The sequence below is a fragment of the Podarcis tiliguerta genome, assembly GCF_965153285.1.
Source record: "Podarcis tiliguerta genome assembly, chromosome: 12".
Classification (NCBI taxonomy): domain Eukaryota; kingdom Metazoa; phylum Chordata; class Lepidosauria; order Squamata; family Lacertidae; genus Podarcis; species Podarcis tiliguerta.
In genome coordinates this window covers 19,045,439-19,065,246 of record NC_139545.1, presented here as the reverse complement: position 1 = coordinate 19,065,246, position 19,808 = coordinate 19,045,439, and the positions used below count along the sequence as shown (strand labels likewise).

Genomic DNA, 19,808 nt, shown 5'->3' with positions numbered 1-19,808 from the left:
TGCAATTTTGAACATGAAAAATCTGACTCAGGTATTGCATAAAAATAACATTTCGTTATGTTAAAAGCATGAGGGGTCATCTCTCAGAGAAGTTATTTTACCAACTTTTTTCATTCTGCTTATCTATTGAAATAAATATTATAAAAGCTGTAGTTTGCAAACTGATGCAGTTTGCACATAGATTCACAGATTTTAAAAGGAAAGGGGTGCAATTCCAGTACTATACTCAGTCTAGCATGAAATTATTCATAGCAATATTTTTTCCAGTGTTGAGAATTACAGTAGTAGACTTGCACATGCTATTTTTATGGTGTCCACTTGTATTGTATTAACGGTTGGCTTAGTCCTCCATCAGAGTGTAGATGTAGCGCTATTCCCTTTAGAGCTCACCTGGTTAATTTAGTTTATCCCCCCAGAGTGCCTCAGCCCATGCATATATTACCCTAACCACAATTTCAATCCACTCCATACTTAGAATGTTTTTGTCCCTGTGGTACTACTAAGTTTGGTATCTTGGTGTTAATCTACTGATAATTGGTCACCAAGCATCATGATCCTATATAGAAATGGAAATTGCAGCAAAACATATTGAAATGCAGTTTCCAAGAGGAGGCGACTTAGAGGTACACACACCTTTGTTTATAGCACGAAGTGATTCCATGGCCAGTGCCAATGATGAATATTGTAATATCACGTGTGTTGCACGCAGTTTGCCTATAAATAACTGAAGAGAGATCTTTGCACTGTATTAGAAACAACCTTACCGTAAAATGTCAGTCTGGGTTAATTTACTATGAAGGGTATTATTATTATTATTATTATTGGGGGTTGTGGGGTGGGATGCTTCAGCTCAATGGTAGAACTCATACTTTGTGTGCAAACGATCCCAGATCAAATCCCCAGCATCTCTAGGTAGACCTGGGTAAAGACTCCTGCCTGCAATCCTGTTGAGCCATGGCCAGTTTGCATAGTCTGAGAGTGGCTAACCTGTGGTTCTCTAGACCTTAGAATCATACAATGTTATGGTTGGAAGGAACCCCAAGGGTCATAAACCCCCTACAATGCAGGAATCTTACCTAAAGCATCCATGGCAGATGGCCATCCAACCTCTGCTTCAAAACCTCCAGGGAAGGAGAGTCCACAACCTCCCGAGCGAGACCGTCCCACTGTCGAACAGCTCTTACTGCCAGAAAGCTTTTCCTGATGTTTAGTCGGAAGCTCCTTTGGTCCTTTGAAGCCATTGGTCCAAGTCCTACCCTCCAGAGCAGGAGAAAACAAGCTTGTTCCCTCTTCCACGTGACAGCCCTTGAGATATTTGAAGATGGCTATCATATCTCCTCTTTTCCAGGCTAAACATACCCAGCTCCTTCAACTGTTCCTCATAAGGCTTGGTCTTGTGAGACTCCAGTTCCCATCAGCCCCCACCATTGGCCATGCTGCCTGAGGGCTGCTGGGAGTTGTAGTCCAACAACACCTGGATGGGTGCAGGTTAGCCACCCTGGTTTAGGTGATCCTGAGCTAGAAGGACCAGTGATCTTACTCGGTAGAAGACAGCTTCCTATACCCCCCGTTGTATTTTATTGCTCCTTAGTGGTGTTTTGGTGCTCTCAGTGTGTTTTGCTTGTTTGCTGCTGTATCCAAGAGCTGTTGGACTTTGGTTAGTGTGCCATACTTGAACTGCCTCCCTTCTTGCCCCCTTCCCAGCTGTCAGAAATGACAGGAACAAAAAGAAGAAGGAGCCTTTAAAGCAAGAGTTTATGGAGAATTACGAAATGACGGCAGAGTTGGATGACCTCACAGAGAAAATCAGAAAATCTCACCAGGAAACCTTCCCTTCTCTCTGCCAGCTGGGCAAATACACTACGGTAAGAGATGTGTGTAATGAAGACTAGAGGGGTCTGGTGGGCTGTCAGAATCACAGAAGTTAATTGATCTGGAAGGGACCAGGAAGTATTTAATGGAGCCCCATGCAGTAGAGCAGAACCCTTTTCATACCAAAAGCCTTTCTTTCTTTTTTTGTTGGTATGATCCAGGTTGTGTAGTGCTATGCATGAGAGCAGGAGGGAGCCACATACCAGGTGATGGGGCAAAAAAAATATCCATTTAATAAAACAAAAATCTAAAGATTTTGAAATTATCAATGATAGCAGAGTGGGAATCATTAAAACAGAGGCCTACGGAGAGAAGAAGAACCACAAGGTTCTTAGAGGACATGCAAGAGGAAAGTGAAGAGTGAGTTATAAATCTCTGCCGTGTAGAAAAAAGTCTGCTTATTCCTGCTAGGACTATCAAGAGAAATGAACACATTTCCCCTGATGGGGATTGCTTTGTATTCCGAGACCAGTCTTCATATTATATTGGATAATATAGTAGTACCATACCATATTGATAACTTGTTTTTGTTTTAACCCAGATTCTGCACACCACATAGATTTTAATATGAATTTGCCGTATAGAAATAATAATGATGATAATATTAATTAATTGGACAGTTCCCTCATTTTAAATTTCTGAGGTATTTTCATGAGGAAAGATGGTATGTTTCATAAGCTTTATTTGGCATAGAAATCTGCACGGAATGTTTTGCTCCCTGTTGAACAAAAAATAGCGTGCTGTTGCTTTTGATAAGGTAGTCACCTCCCAAATTCGTGAGCTGCCCGTTTAATCCGGCCCATCTGCTTTGCGCTTGCAAACTGTCGTTTTGTACTCCAAAGTGGTCAAGAACAAATGAGGGTTTGCTGAGACCCCCCCAATAGGCTGACTAGAGGAGGTCTGCATTCATTTCAATGGCTCAGGCCTCTCCCAACCAAACCAAAAGAGAAATTGTGTTCAATAGGTTGAACAGAATTGAGGAACAAAAAAGGGTGGGTCCTCACCCCTCTGCAACTATATCAGTCTCTCCACAAATGTCTTATTCTATATTCTTAGTCAGAGATGCAGCAGATTGCTGCAAAAAAAACCCAAAAAAACACCAAAGGGGATCAATTTGGAAGAAAAATAAAAATAAATAAAATTTAAAAATGGCCATGTGTTTGGATTTTACAGCATGGCTGGGCTTTTCTGCTGATAAAAATGTCACTAGGGGGCCTTATAGTATTATTCCACCATATGTCCTCTGTTGCAGAACTATGGGAAATGTGGTCCTTAAGCTGCATGCATGAAGACTCTTGGAAAAAAACCACACTCGGAAATCATGCTGTTGTAAAACATTCAACAAAACTCCACCGGTTTGATACTTCTCAGAACCCATGGAGAGCGAATCCTGGAATTTCCGCTTCTAACCTTCTTTTATATTAATTCCATATTTTATCTTTCGGCCTGCATATCAATGCTGACTCAGTTTTATATTTACATATCGAGGGGAATGACTACAAATGTGCTTGTTTTTCCAAGTGGTGCTTTTTAGCAGCTCTGATTACTGAACAAAATGTTGTTGCAGCGCTTTCTGGTTTCAGCATTCGTAAGGTGAGGCACAGCTATTTTGGGTCCCTCTTGAACACAGCAAAGCAGTGCAATAAAACAGCAAGAAGTGAACGTGGCGCTTTATTGACTAACCTCTTCTCTCCAGCTTGCATAATCGCCAAATCAGATTTGCATTTTGTTAAGGCTGCCGGGCATCCGCTCAAAAGCATCTCTGTCAAAACTTCCCTGGCTCAGGGATGGTGGGTGGAGGAGCATGATAAACCGAGCTCATAAGATCCCGGTCAAGATTTTGTTCACACTAGCTGATTTCATGCAACGTCTTCTTTCCAGATGGATACCCTATTGTAAAATGATTTCCTGCTCTAGGCTCTGCTCTCCGCTGCCATTTCCCCCCCTATGGAAGTGGATAAACTGCCTATTAAATTTAATTACAACCTGAATGGCTGCACATCTTGATATTATTCCCCACCCCCACCTACAGTATTTCACCGAGGTCCTTGAGGATGATCCAAAATAAATCTTAAGGATGCAGACTCACTGGTAGGAGGAGGAAATGTTTCCATGAGCAAAGCGGTGACTGTTAACCCCTTTATGCCGCAGAATGTCCTAGGGCAAGTCTCAGCATCAAAATTCATCTCTGCACAACATGCGTGGGAAAGGTTCCTCTTGGATCGTGCCTCCTAAAGGAAATGTTTTGTGGGGACATTTCCTTCTGCCTCCTGTTATTATCCTGCCCAAGCAAAAGCATTTCCTTCGCATGGTCACAGAGTGCCTTGTTTCTGTCAGCAAATGAGTCCAGGCTCAGCTGCTGGGAAGATGCTTGTGTGATCCTCTTCCTGTTTGTCTGACTCCTCCAGGACCTGGAATTTACCTATACCGTTCATCAGAACTTTTTGAGTTTCTCTGCCTCGTTTTCAAGTTATCCCATTCATCAAGTTGGTACCAGTCTTTTGCACTCTCCTGTGCCAGTTCTTGTAGGAGAATGCCCAGATTCTAAACCCGTTTTAAATAGACGTGGATCTAGCAACAGCAAGTCTCGTGACCTTCCTAGCCTTTCAGTAGCCCCATTTAAGCCTTCGAAAGACGGCACAAAGGCTTTAAATGGGGAGAAGGAGGTACCGGTACTTAACATGTCAACCCCTGTTCCAGTGTTCACATGTTTCCTGGGTGTGTTTGTTCCACCCAACTTTCCCGGAAAGTCAGCACACTTGTCAACACATTACCTGGCTGGAGAAGCACATTGCAAATTTCAGAGTAGTCTGAATTTTGAAGGAAGATAGGGCTTCCGTTGCGTACTGTTTCACAAACTGCAGCTTAGGCAGAATCTCCTTGAAATGCAAGCTGAACTGAACCTCTCCCCAATCCCTTCTTCTTGCAACCAGGAACCCTCAGTTGCTGGGCTCTCTTGCAGACATTCCTCTTTGTCCCACTTTCTTAGCTGCACTGTGCAAGTGAAAGGTTCATTTCCTGTTCTAAAACAATGTCATTTTCTTTTATGTCCACAGTGCTTAGGACAGGCCATTGATTGATTGATTGATTGATTGATTGATTGATGATTGATAAAACACAAGAAGGGTTTCTTCCAGTAGCAGGGGCACACTTGGGATATGTTTGATTCTACATTTCACAGGTGCAGGCAGCTTGAAGAGTCCAGGTGCATTACAGATCTGTTCTTTATTTGAGGCTGGAAGAGCCTGAATAATTTTCGGATGTTCTAAAGCTAAACCGAGTGAAATTCGCTACATGGAATAGTATTGCATGCATTAAGTAAACATCACAACTTTCATTTTCTTGATAGGCAAACGTTTCACAACTGTTGAACTTTGCGCGCTGAGATAAAGAAATCACTCTCCAATACCATATGTGTTGGGGGTTTTTTAATCCAGAGTTTTATAATTTTGCAAAAGATGGCTCATTAGTTTTTCATAACAGATGGCTCATCTGTTCATAACACTGATTTTTGACAGAGCGCTGAAACTCTTCCCATGTATAGACAAGATAAACTATTTTGAACTAATTTGCTAAAACAATAGAATATGAAAAGATCTCACATTGACTACATTTTGCATGTCATAGCAAGCCATGATTTAGCAGTTTGCTCCTGATACGCCCCTCCCTGCTAGTGAGCAGGACCAACAAACCGTGGCTGAGTGTTATGTCCAAGCTGATAGTTGTGGTTTGTTTTGCTCCAAATAAAGGACAATCTGTGTATGTTCTTGGCTTACCAGCCATGGTTTGTTTGATACCCAGTTTGAACCTAATACTGAGCCAAGTTTTCTTGCTTCTGCTCGTAGCACAGGGCCAGGAAGCTGGTGTGCTCTGCGTATTCACAACAATTAACTATGACTTTTCTTGACACACGAGCACAGCCATGGTGCTGACATCATATGCCACCAGACATAGTCCTTTTCCTAGATATGGAAACCAGTGTTCCAGTTCCACGTATTTAAATCCCGGGTTATAAACGTTGTATAATTAAAGGGAAAGAAAAATGGCAATGGTATTTGGAAAGGCTGAAAATTATTTTGCCTTATTGACAGATGGCAGCTTTCATTTTTGAATGATTACACCAAGAGCATTCCCAGCAGCAAATTTCACTGCAATTCCGATTGCTAATAGAAATTGCTTGTAGCAGGATCTCTCCACCCTTCATTATTTATATGGATTCAGCTACGCTGCACAGAAATTGGCTGATCTTATGATTCCTTCTGTTCTTTCTAGAACTCTAGCGCTGACCATCGAGTTCGGCTGGACCTTGGGCTCTGGGACAAATTCAGCGAACTTGCGACCAAGTGCATTATTAAGATAGTGGAATTTGCAAAACGGCTGCCTGGTTTTACAAGTTTGACAATTGCAGACCAGATCACACTACTTAAAGCCGCATGCTTGGACATCTTGGTAAGTATCTTCTCTTTTGGTATGGTTCACTTACATTTTGCTGTCATTTAGTGGTGGCTTAAACAACAACACCACCCAGCCAGTGGCCCAATCCACTGCTAAGCAACTCTTTCAGTTGTGATTTAGTTCAAAGGGACTTATATTGTGTATCCTTTGTAGGCTCCACTGAAATGACTTGAGAAGCAGCAATGTTTCCTTCCGAATTCTGTAATCCTTCACTTGACTGCAACCCAACTATAGTGAGAAACTTGAATGACTGAAACCAGGTTTTTCATGTTGCTGAAAGCAAACATGGGTGCAAACAGTAGCCTTAATCTACTAAACTAGGCTTGCAGTATGTTTGTGGGGAGTTTGTTTGGGCAATAGATAGTTAAACCCTCAAAGCTGGATGAGTCTCAGGAAGATTTTTGTTTTTCAGGCGATGATCCTCACCTCTTCTAAGAACTAAACTATGCCAATATCTTCAAATTTGCTGTTTTTTGTGCTTTGTGTGGGTCACAGAACATTTCTTACCAGAATTTGCATTAAGCTATTGCAAAATTGTGATGTATTTTCTTGAAGCGTAAGAGCACACACACAGCCTTGATATTAAATCTGGCTTTGTTATCCTCAAAGAAGTGCTATGAGGAAGATTTCAGAAGAGTGGCGGTCTACAAATGTCAATTTCTTTAAGATAACATCATGCAAAGAGAAAAAAACAATAGTTTTCTAACTAGTCTATTTGTTTGTTTATTTAGGCATGCATATACCACCCATTAAACCATTATTTTTTTAAGTAAATAAACTTAGTAGAACTATCCATATAAAACCAACACAAGTAGGATAAAATCATTCTAAAACTGTACTAAAATCCAGTTTAAAATAATGTGCGCTGAGTACTAAAATACACTGAAACATAATGGTAAAAGACCTAGGAGATTAAAAAGCTAATCACTTGGCACTAAACCTCTGTGTGCAGAGCGTTCCACAAGGAATGTACCACAATGGGAAACACTCTTTTCATACTGGGTACCTGCCTCACCTCTTTAGACAGGGAAACCTGGTGATGGGCCTCTGATGAATATCTTAAGGTCTGGGTAGGTCTTCAGGAATAAGTTGGTAACCTGTGCCGAAGCCATTTAGGACTAGCACATTGAATTGGGCCTGGAGATAGATAGGAAGCTAGCACAGATGACAAAGCGCTGGTGTTGTATGTTCATATCTTCCAGTCCCCATTAATGATCTTGCTGTCCTTTTTGAGGGCCACCTGGAGCTTACAAAGTATGTGTAACTCCTCACAGTAATCTATCCAGGTGCTTACCTGGTTATCTCTGCCCAGATAGGGTTGTAGCCTGGATTTTGGAGTACACGAACACACCCCCTGACTACATGCATTTTCCTTTAGGGTCAGTCCAGCTCCACAAAAGTCTGGGCTTGCAATATATGGGTGTCAGATCATCAGCTGTTTCCGCCCCTTGTAGGGCGGCTCTGCCCTCTGCTGTGCATATTGTGTTTGGCTCAGCCTACAGTTTGTTCAGGAAAGTTTCCCTTCCAAGTAATGGGGCTCCCATAATCCCTTGAAGTTTCACACAAGATCCCCGGGGAAGAGAATATTAGCTGCTCTGACCATTTTTCTTCTCATTGCTTTGTCACAAGCTGTTGCAAACAGTCCTTCCTGTAGGACACTGATGTATATGGGTGAAGAGAGCACAGTGGAAAAGGAGAGGGAAAGTATCGTAGGAGCTGGCCTTGCACTTCCCAAGAGGCCCGTCTCAGAGTCCCTTCTTCTTCCCGGCGTCCATTCATACTGGCCTGCTGCCGTCGCCTCCTTCTTGTGTGTGGTCTCACCACAAGACAGAGCCATTTATTACGAACTGCATGCCTGCCTTGGTGAGCGCTGTTATGATAAGGCATAGTTAACTTCTTCTTTACCCCCCAGGAAAGTGTACTGATAATTTATAAAATATGACACAGTTCTCGGGCGTATTCCTTTGCAGGGATACGAGAAGGGAGCTGAACAGAGGTTGAGAGTGCAAATGGTTTTTTAAAAATGGTTAATATATTGTTGTTGCTGTTGTTTTGTTTTAAAGTTGAGCGAGAGTTTACATAGCTTAACTTCCCTCTCCAGCCCTTCGCTCTTAAGATGCCTGCCATCTATTTTCAGCCTGTCAGTTCTAGGAATGCTTGTCAGCTGCCAGACACAATCACTTGTAATTTTGGTTGCTTAAGAACACCCTCCTTATCCTTGTAAATATTTGCTTAGCTTGGTGGATTGGGCCCTGGCAGCCAGTTGTGGTGCAGTTGGGTCATTATAAATTCCAGACTTGCAAAGATTGAGTTCCCCAAACATTTCCAGTTTTTCCTTCCTTTCATTTACCGTATTTTTTGCTCTATAAGACGCACCAGACCACAAGACGCACCTAGTTTTTGGAGGAGGAAAACAAGAAAAAAAATATTCTGAATCTCAGAAGCCAGAACAGCAAGAGGGATCGCTACGCAGTGAAAGCAGCAATCCCTCTTGCTGTTCTGGCTTCTGGGATAGCTGCGCAGCATGCATTCGCTCCATAAGACGCACACACATTTCCCCTTACTTTTTAGGAGGGGAAAAGTGAGACTTATAGAGCAAAAAATATGGTAGTTCATTTAGTTTCATTTAGTAGATAGTAGTAGTAGTAGTAATTGTACCCCATCCATCTGGCTGGGTTTCCCCAACCACTCTGGGCAGCTTCCAACACATGTAAAAACGTAATAAAACATCCAACATTTAAACCTTCCCAATCCAGGGCTGCCTTTGGATATATTCTAAGACTCAGATAGTTGTTTATTTCCTTGACATCTGATGGAAGGATGTACCACAGGGAGGGTGTCATTGCCGAGAAGGCCCTCTGCCTGGTTCCCTGCAACCTCATGTCTCGCAGTGAGGGAACCACCAGAAGGCCCTTGGAGCTGGACCTCAGTGTCCAGGCTGAACAATGGGGGTGGAGACGCTCCTTCATATATACAGGGCCAAAGCTGTTTAGGACTTTAAAGGTCAGCACCAACATCTTGAATTGTGCTCTGAAATGTACTAGGAGCCAATGTAGATCTTTTAGGACTGGTGTTATGTGGTCCTGATCAGCGGCTACTCCCAGTCACCAGTCTAGCTGTCACATTCTGGATTAGTTGTTGTTTCCAGGTCCCCTTCAAAGGTAGCCTCACACAGAGCTCATTGCAGTAGTCCAAGCGGGAGATAACCAGAGCATGCACCACTCTGGTTGGTAGGTAGGTAGGTAGGGTCATACCAGATGGAGCTGGTAGACAGCCGTCCTGGACACAGGTCGTAGTCTCAAATCTGCGTTTCTGTCTGAGTGTACATACAACTCTTTATTCAGAATTTTGTGGGCACTTTAGAACTTCTGCATCTGCAAGTGAGCAGTGGATTGGGCAAATACATCGAAAAGGCCAGTAATGAGCACGTCACTGGATTTGTGTATTTCCCAACATTTCTTATCCTGCCTTTTTCCTGTCATGGAACCCAAGGCAGCATACATGTGTTTCCCATGTGGTCTCTCATCCAGCCCATGACCAGACCCGTATCTGCTTAGCCCCAGCATGGCGGAGACCTCATGTTCAGGCAGACCATATCCTGGGATCATGTGTGCTTTTCTTCAGCTGTTGCCAGCTGTTTTGTTAATTGTGAGATGTTAACATTAATCTCATGTTATGAGAACTTTCGGTATAGAAACTAGATTGAAGCTGCATTTGTATAAACCACATTGTGGCGTTTGTCCTCCTAGGTGTGTGACATCATACTGGGTTCATAAGGAAAGGGTTAAGTAATTGTAAAATGACTAACCAATAGGAACCCAAGGGGAGGAGTTAGAGTTGTTAAGAAGTCAGTCTGGAGTTAGAGAAGAGAGAGAGAGGATAAGTCTGTGGGTTGGGTTAGTCTGATGTGAGAGAATCTGTTAAGAGTCAAACAGTTGAGATAATCAGTCAGAAAGTATTAGGAAGGTATAGGCCGGTAAAGAAACTAAAGTTAAGAAACTGACAAGAATTTTATCTGAGAAACCATAAACTTGTTAATGCTTATAAAATAAACTTGTTTATTTGGTTCAATTTTAATAACTGTCTGGACTCAGTGTGTCCCCGAGAGTAACGGGTTGGTGGCAGCGGGGAAGCAAGCACAGTGGTGGAACAGGGATCAATAGACCATCAATGTCCAGGGACCCTGGGTGATCGCCACACACATTTCCCTTGCTTGCTGTGGCACCTTGAAAGGAAACACAGCTGCTTGCACCCCAAATCAGCCCTGATGGAGAACCATTTGCTGCAGAGCAGAGAATGTAGTTGCCAACTGCGGCCTGCTAATCCTCAGGTTGAGTTTGTGTCTGTGTGTGTTTTAACGTGAGAAACAGAGAGTGGGAAGCTTCCAAACTGTACCTCGCCCTCATCAGCGAGTATTATGGGGTGTGTTTCTCTGGCGTTGTGTTTCCCATGCTCCTGCCATTCATAAATAATTTCTCATGAAACCCTCCTGTTTGCCCTGCTCGATAAAACCAGATTATGGTCAACGGCTACAGAGAGCGTGAAATAAGAGAATGGGCCTTGCTTCGGAATATGCCGCCGCATTTGTCACTGGCAGTATTATATGTAACCCAAAGAGACCACATTCTTCTCCCCAAGTAGCACTGAGAGGCAGCTCAGGTTCCCTGAATGTTAGCCGCTCTCGGCGACTGTGGGAAGGGTCCCTTTCACTCACGCTGCCCATTGTTTTTCCTCCTCTCTGAAGAAAACCTACTCAGCTGTGCTGTTTTATTTCTTGGCGAGACTCTTGAGGGGGAAAGGAAGATGCTACAACCCTGGTTCTCTCCTTTGGCCACATCTCTGGAAAACTGGCGTGGGGCTGAACAGAGAATACTGCCAAAGGAGCCACAGCACAGGGTTCATACCCTACCAGGATATCTTATTGTGGCCGGGGTAGCAGGGTGGAAGAGGAAGTTGTCATGGATTTCATACATTAAAGAAAATAGACTAGAGAATTGGAAGAGCTCTTCTTGCTTTGAAGGCCCGTCTAGTCTGGAATTCTGTTCTGTACTCAGAGACATGGAGAGAGGATGTAGTCATCAAAGCTAGTAACCACTGAAAGCCTTATGAAGCCCATGGATTTCTCTAATCCTCTTTTAAAGTCATCCACGTCGAGAGCCATCCCTCTATCCTGTGGTAGCAAATTCTATCATTTTTCAGAGTGCAGAGACATTCTTTCACAGGGCATCCATTTATAAATAAAATAATAAATACAAATTAGAGAGGGAGAATAAGCAGAGTTGGCCTCCTCCCACCAAACTCTGAATTTGTCTGTCAAAAGTCTGGGATTTGCCACTTGATTTCTCCAATCTGTTGGCATAGCATGAGCCACTGTTTCTCCTCTTCTCCTGGGGAGAGAGAGAAGAGTGAGGCGATAGATCCAGGTGGCTTCTTGCTGCCTGCCAAGCTGGAAGCAGAAGAACCCATCATCATGCGACTTCTGCGTGTGTTATATGCTTTGTGGATACCTTTGCAAATCATGGGATGAGAGTGGTGTGGACATTTGAGGTGGGTTCTTGGGAAAGGAAACCCCTGTTGCTTGAATAGCTCGGCAGCCATGCTTGCCCCAGTCCTAGGAGCTGGTGTTACCATCTTCCTCTCGCCCATGGCTAAGAAGCTTTCCTTCGGCATGAGAAATGGAGGTGGTGGGGTTAGTATTCCTCAGTTACTTTTCTTGACAGGGACTTGAGACTGCAAATGCCAGAATGCTTATCCTTCCCACTGGCAATTCTCAGACCTTTATGTTCTTCTTCTTTCTAAAAGTTGCTGTTAATAAGGACCTATGGGTCAAAGGGGATCTGAGGAAAAAGCAGAAACCAAACCCGTGTGAAGGGTGAATGCAGGGCACAATCTAGCCAAGATTAAGCCCTCCTAAGTCCCCATTGGGACCTTCCTAGGGGGCTGCAGGTTCTGGTCAAGCTTCACTTTCTGAGCAGCTCCTGTTGAACTCACCTAAGCATGTGTAGGCTTGGCTGCACACACTGCACTTAAGCATCAGACTAAAATCAGGGATGGAGGAAGTACTGAACTTCAGCTAGATTTGGTTGGCATCCGTCTGTCTCAGGAGACAACGAAGGAGTGTGCCTTTGGGGGTGAAGTCAAACTGTTGGGAGTTACAATGCCTGCTGTATCTGTAGAGACTGATACGGGAGAGACATGTTTTGTTGCAGCTGGGGCAGACGAGGGCATCTAGTGGTGCTGATGGAGGTGTACCATGGCTTTCCTTCTTCCTATGCTCCTCCCAGTGGTCGTTCCTTCCCTGGTCCTGTAATTGTAGAGTTCTCAGGAAGGCCATAACCTGATGTGGTCCTTTCCCAATGACTGGGACATTCATCTGCCTTTGAAGAACACATCCAGACACCTGGACTCTATAAATTCCATAATTGCAATGTCCATAAACAAAATGACTTTTCTCTCCCCGACCCCCAGATCCTTAGAATTTGCACAAGATACACGCCCGAACAAGACACGATGACGTTTTCCGACGGCCTTACACTGAACCGAACTCAGATGCATAACGCTGGATTTGGTCCCTTGACGGATCTTGTGTTCACATTTGCCAACCAGCTCCTGCCCTTGGAAATGGACGACACGGAAACTGGCCTGCTCAGTGCCATCTGCTTAATCTGTGGCGGTATGTCTTGCTTTGTCTTTTGATATGCTGGGATGAGCACAGGACAGAGAAGAAGTTGGGTTCGACAAGTGCTAGTATCTTCGGGGTTTACTAGAATTCATGGAAATGAAAAGTTGTTTCCAAGGAGACGTTTCTACTGAACTTGCCTAGGTCAGTGTTCTTCAGCCTTGGGCCCCAGATGTCGCTACACTACAGCTTCCATCATCCCTGACCACTGGCTAACCTGGCTTGGATGATGGGTGTTGTAGTCCAACATCTGGGGGAACATGGCTTTTTGAGAGGAAATAGTGGTGTGGGGAGGGGGGAATGACACTATATGGTGCCATGGTGTGTCACCAGGAAAAGTGAGAATGCAGACCATATGACAAAATGGGAGCCGATGTAGCCAGAAATTGCCCTTCTGTCTCAGCTGCAGTCATGACAAAACAGGCTGCAGAAAAAGGGATGAAATCGCCTCTTCCCTATGAACTCCATGTGGATCTTTATTCCTCATATCACTGGTTTCCTGCAATGATTTAATTTTTGAAGAAATGTTCTAACATGGAATTAGTTCGAAGTCATTTTTTTCTTCTTTTTTTTGGTATTATTTTTCGTTCTTTTTCCTTTTTTAGGAGAATATAATGTGTTATATTTTTGATTGCAATTTATGTTATTATGTTTACATCCTTGTAATTTTGTTTTTGTATTTTCTTCTGTTTTTGTATTATTTGTTCGTTTTATTCAATGCTTGTTTGTATGAAGTGTGTGTATATATGTGTGTGTGTACATATATATGTGTGTATATGTGTGTGTGTGTGTGTGTGTGTGTATTAATGCCCCTTCCCTGGATTTGGGGCTGCTGAGAAGGCAGAATCTTCCATTTCTGGACTACGCCTGTGCCAAAGGATTTTGAAGCTATTCCTAATGTATAGATATCATGTGCAGATATCTATGCAGCAGTGCCTCAGCATCAAATCCTACGTACATTACAGATAAACCATTGTAGGGTTGAGTGAACCACAAAATTTTTCACAAATCCTGTATTTTTTAATTGCTCGAGACTCTTACAGATGTTTCATCTAAACAGGACAGTCCAAATTCACCTCACAGGTTCCTTTAGGCAAAATCTGGAGGCAAATGTATTAAACAGGAAGCACTAGTGACATGCCTCAGATTTATTTATTTCTAACTCAATGGCTCTTAGTTAACTCAGTGTTATGCTGACACCTACTGGCACACAGGGGTAATAGCATTGCTCTCCGATCGAGAGATGAAATGGCCAGAAAGTATCCCATAGAAAAATAAAACTTTTTGAGTTGGATTTCATTTTACAAATTCAAAATGAGTAAAGTTATACCTTATTATTGGTCTCTTAAGTAAACACAAATATATAGTTAGTTATGCAGTGCAATTGTCTTTGCTTAGAGCCTTAGAGAGGAACAGGAACTGTTTTTCCAGACTTGTTAAATACATTGCCAGTTTGCACAGAAAAAGCCCAGAAGTGTCATCATGCTAGCTTGGAACTGGGTCATGGAAAGCAAAGAATTTGCAACAGGCAGAATTTGGTCATGTTAATTTGAATGCCGACACTAAAGTTTTGCTGTTCGCTGTTTTTCACCGCTTGTAATATTTGTGTGTTTTTTCCAGACCGCCAGGACCTCGAAGAACCAGCTAAGGTAGATGAACTACAGGAGCCATTGTTGGAGGCTCTCAAAATATACATCAGAAAAAGAAGACCCAACAAGCCTCATATGTTTCCAAAGATCTTAATGAAAATCACAGATCTACGCAGTATCAGTGCAAAAGGTAAGCTAGATTCCTATGGAATAATGACTCTTGCTTGGTAGGGAAACATTTATGCTCTGATCTCCAAATGGAATTTATCTAGAGTCCTGTGCCCAGCTATTGAATCATGTGACCCAACCATGGATGAAATTGATTTGCCATGCCGTTCGAGCGGCGATGGGCTTGACCCAGTGGCGTAGCGTGGGTTGTCAGCACCCGGGGCAAGGCAAGTAATTTGCCCCCCCCCCCCCGCTGCACTGTCCCTCCCCCAGATAGTCCCTCGCTCTCTCTCCACACCGCACACCCCCCCCCCTCCACAGTTGGCGGCGACCCGGCGGCTCGGATCGAATTTGCACAGCCAGCACTGCAGTGAGAGAGAGTGAGTGAGCCAGGTAGGGGCAGAGAGCTGCGAGTGCGAGCGTGCCCCCCCCAGATGTTGCGCCCGGTGCGGCCGGCCCCCCCTGCACCCCCCACGCTATGCCACTGGCTTGACCCATGGCTGCTTTCAGTGCAGAGGGGCGTATGCAAACCCCAGCGCTAGGCACATGCATACCTATCTCCAAGAACAGCCCCTCTAAATGTAGAAGCACCTTCTTGAAGAAAACCTTCCAAGTGATTCTAGCGCACCATTATTTCTGATTATTTTTTCACTGCAGTCATGCCCTGATTTGCCAAAGTGCAGCTAAATAAACTCACGGTTCAGCACATAATTATGTGGACCAGAAGCGGCGCATGTCTGATTGACACATTTTCCTGGCAACAAAGCTCTGATGCGTGGGACCAAAGAAGCAGACCTACAAAGTTTCTAAAATCCATTCATTCAGAGTTGTCCTTTGACTTTTGTGGCTTCCATGCTGTTGAACTGTTTATACTCATGCAATCATCCTCTATTTGATAGAGGCTACATTGCTTTATTATACCAAATTATTACAGAGAGCATAAAGTATAGCAGTATATATATTTAGCACTGTATTAAGCTAAGAAAGTTTTCCAGGAATTTCTAACAGTCAATTTATATTATTATACTTTATTGCAGGAGAATGAATTCCTAACACCTGGCAGCTGCCTGTGTGTGTTTGTTTTCCAGGCAAACCTTTCTTGTACCTCTCTGGTTTTACAAGAAATGGTCCCCCTTTGATATGAAAGCTGCCTTGGGTGCCTAAATGTCAGAGAAATAAATGTAACATAGTTTATTCACCAAAGAGATTATGGCTCTTTAATGTGTCCGCAGTGTTACACCCTCCTTTCTTTGGGGCTTTTCCTCCTTCCGCAGCAGATCCTTGGAGATGCCTTAAGTGTATAAACTCAAACAACCTTGTATATAAGGATAGACAGTCCTTAGACAGCATAAAAGGTAAAGGTACCCCTGCCCGTACGGGCCAGTCTTGACAGACTCTAGGGTTGTGCGCCCATCTCACTTAAGAGGCCGAGGGCCAGCGCTGTCCGAAGACACTTCCGGGTCACGTGGCCAGCGTGACATCGCTGCTCTGGCGAGCCAGAGCCGCACACGGAAACGCCGTTTACCTTCCCGCTGGTAAGCGGTCCCTATTTATCTACTTGCACCCGGAGGTGCTTTCGAACTGCTAGGTTGGCAGGCGCTGGGACCGAACGACGGGAGCGCACCCCGCCACGGGGATTCGAACCACCGACCTCTTGATCGGCAAGCCCTAGGCGCTGAGGCTTTAACCCACAGCGCCACCCGCGTCCCCTGTAGACAGCATGGTTACATCCAAATTCATTATGTCCATGATGAAACATCCCTTCTGCTAAATTGCAGTATTCACCACTTCCCAAAAATCCGTTTATGTAAATCACCAATAATAATAATTTTGCCATTACAACTTAACCAATTTTCCCATTTTGCTTAGCATCATGTGAGCAGCCCTCCCATTTATCAATGCATTATAGCCACAACCCAACAGTGTTTGTCAATTAGTATAGGTAACTCTTAACTTTTCATAAGGTGGTGGTTAGAAATTATTCGCTCCAAACCTGGTGTCCTCACATGCTTTTCAAATTGAAAGTTTTAAGTGGTAGGTAACGTGTTTAAAGGTCTTAGCTTACTTGTAAATGTTTCCAGTTATGTTTCGGCTTTGGAACCTGCTGAGATATATGTGAAAACATAACCCACCAATTGTACAGAGAGGCTTTTCTCACTCTCTCTGTGACACAATAATTTCACTTTCATGTTAGGCAGAAGTGATTAAAAGCAGCCTACTGATTCATTAGTTTTGTTAGTAAACCAATTTATAAGAGGAAGTTGGGGGTGGTTATTTGATTTCTGGCAAATAATTGATCTTTCAGCCTCCTCCAGTACTCTCCACTACTGTTAGTCCTGAAGCATTGAAGATACAGAAATCGAAGATAAATTGAATGGGTTTTGACTTTCCTTCTTGCTATTCTATAGCTGTTGCTCACGTCTTCCATGCAGAGAAGTGTATGGAGCAAATGCTTTGCACTGTCTAGAGATGGGAAGGCCTGGAAAAAAAGGGGGGGCAGATTCTTTGTGGGGGTTTTCCGTAAAAATTGAAAAAAAGTTTGATATCATTTGAATATTCCACACACTTTTTTTTCTTCAATTTTTCCGGGGGGAAAACGGGGGCGAGGGACTGGTTTTTCCCCAGGCCTTCACATCTCTATATGCACCTATGGCTTTTAACATATTTAGGGTGGAATACTAGGACTACTTACTGTATAATTACCACTTGAAGCAGCCCTGTGTTCCTTTATAACCTGTCCATGCAGTCAGCCAAGTATTATTGTGCTTCTGAATCTTTGGTTAAACGTTTAAGTCTTAACCTAGACTCTTTGTTGTTGCTGCAGTGGACTAACAAATTTATTTTGGCTTGACACTGTCATGGACTCAAACCCGATTCATCAGATGCACAAAATGAAATCTTAGTTGGCAGATATTTAAAGGTGGAAATTCTAAGGGGGTAGTTGAATGGGAATAAAATGCAAAAATTACGCACTGGTGACGAGAGCTTAAGTATTTTAGACGTGCTCCCCTTTATAGTAGCAGATCGGTTATAATTGCCGATGTATTGATATATTTAATGGGGGAGGGAACCATTCACAAGAATCAGTCATAGATAGCACAGCTATAAATAACCTGCAATTTGTAAGCTAAATAACTCATGTAGCATGATAAAAAATATTTGGGCAGCCAAAGCAGCAGAGGCCTACAGTAGTCTGCTGCGCTGTGTGGCTGATGATTACAAAATATGGGTTCCCCTGACATGTAAGAGCTTTTTGTTTTTAAAGTGACCCCTGAAGTAAGTGACCTGTGACTCCATTCTTAGTATAGTCTATTATGGCATGAAAAGGATGTGTTCTTCAGCAGCTTTGAACATGAAGCAGGTGCTTCTACCTGGGCAAACGTTGCTTCTGAGCACTTTCTTGTGCATACACAGAACTGGCTCCTGGCGCTCGCAAGCCTCTCTTCCGCATGAAAGAGAGGCTAATCCTAGTCTCTGGGTTTCCTGTCCCCTGAAAGCTGTGCATTTTCCTTTAAAGAAACCTGACTTGACAAATTTAAATCTTGTTTTTGTTTTTCGTCTTTTTAAAAGGTGCTGAACGTGTTATTACACTGAAAATGGAAATCCCTGGCTCTATGCCGCCTCTCATCCAAGAAATGTTGGAAAACTCAGAAGGACATGAACCACTGACCCCAAGCTCAACCGGGACCACAGCAGAGCACAGTCCTAGCATCTCCCCAAGTTCCGTGGACAACAGCAGCGTGAGTCAATCCCCACTGGTGCAATAAGACGTTCTCCAGCGACATTCCTAACATTTTATAGACAGGGATGAGACGCAAGAATAGTCTTTGCTGCTGCTCATTTTCTGAACTTATATATAAACACACTAAAACCCAACAAGGACCAAGAACTTTTCATGTGTACCCGTATTCTATGTACACACACACACACACATACCCAAACAGATGCCTTGCAGCTTAACTTGAAACCATAAACTTTTGAAATGCTAAATGAACTAGTTCATGAAATAATAAACTAGTTAAGCTTCAATTGTTTCTGCTGGAAATCCAAGATTGTACGGTGACAGATCTCAAACAAGAGGTTAAAATTATGGTTTTTACCCATTTCTGATGACTTTGTACATAAACAAAATATATGGGCCTGTACTTTCTCGACTGGATGTTTGGTGCTTTCCGTTTCTCTTGCGTACATGAAATGACCCAGACATCATGCTTACGAAATGGACCGCTTACATGTCCAGGTGAAAAAAAGCTCTGAGAGAGACATTCTAATTTAGTTAGGATGAAACCTTGTCTTTGCTCTTTTTTTTAATGGCCTCGGTTTGTATTTCTTTCTTTCCCAGTAAAAGGAGACAAAGAAATTCACTGCACTAGCAGAAGGAACTTCTGTATACATGTAACTGCCAGACCAGTTATTTGGATGTAATTTGTTTTACTGTTAATGTCACTTTAAAATTTACAAGGGGGTTTGTTACTTGGCTGACTTCTCTGCATTTAAAAATAAATACTAAATTTTTAACTTCAGTTATAGCCTTCAAGGCAGAAACACTTTCCAGTGTTAATGTTTTTGTTTTGTTTTTCTTGTTCACAAGCTGTTAGGGGGATATTTGTGGGCTAATAATGACCAGGCATACTCACTACCTCTGAATTGGTGACACTAGTGAAAACAAATATGGAGAAACTGTCCCCCCCGCCCCCAAAGCCCCACAGTCCTCCTCTCTGGTAACAAGGGGCTGTCACTAGAATACCCAAAAGCAGAGATGAGAATCTGCCTCTTTGACTTTGTTAATCACCATAAAACAGAGTGGAAAATGTGGTAGCGTGGTTACAATTTTTAAGTGTCAGTTTCTTAGGTTTCATTTTAAAGCACTAGTGAATTTTTTTTATATATTCTAGCAAGTCTGTGATGTACTTTCACTGGCTCTGTTTGTACATTGAGATTGTTTAACAATGCTTTCTATGTTCATATACTGTTTACCTTTTTCCATGGAATCTCCTGGCAAAGAATAAAATATATTTATTTTATACCTGTGGTCAAAAGCAGTG

At 43.0% G+C, this 19,808-nt stretch overlaps 1 protein-coding gene across 2 annotated transcripts in view; it reads left to right on the top strand.

Moving 5' to 3' along the window:
- Positions 1–19,787, top strand: part of RARB (retinoic acid receptor beta) — a 349,519-nt gene extending 329,732 nt beyond the window's left edge. For both annotated transcript variants that reach the window (XM_083405281.1, XM_083405280.1), the window contains 5 exons: positions 1,705–1,865; positions 6,145–6,321; positions 12,796–13,000; positions 14,627–14,785; positions 18,334–19,787. In XM_083405281.1, coding sequence (XP_083261407.1) covers positions 1,705–1,865; positions 6,145–6,321; positions 12,796–13,000; positions 14,627–14,785; positions 18,334–18,530 — 899 coding nt within the window. In that variant the 3' untranslated portion in view covers positions 18,531–19,787. The remainder of the gene's footprint in view (positions 1–1,704; positions 1,866–6,144; positions 6,322–12,795; positions 13,001–14,626; positions 14,786–18,333) is intronic.
- Positions 19,788–19,808: the final 21 nt, after the last annotated feature.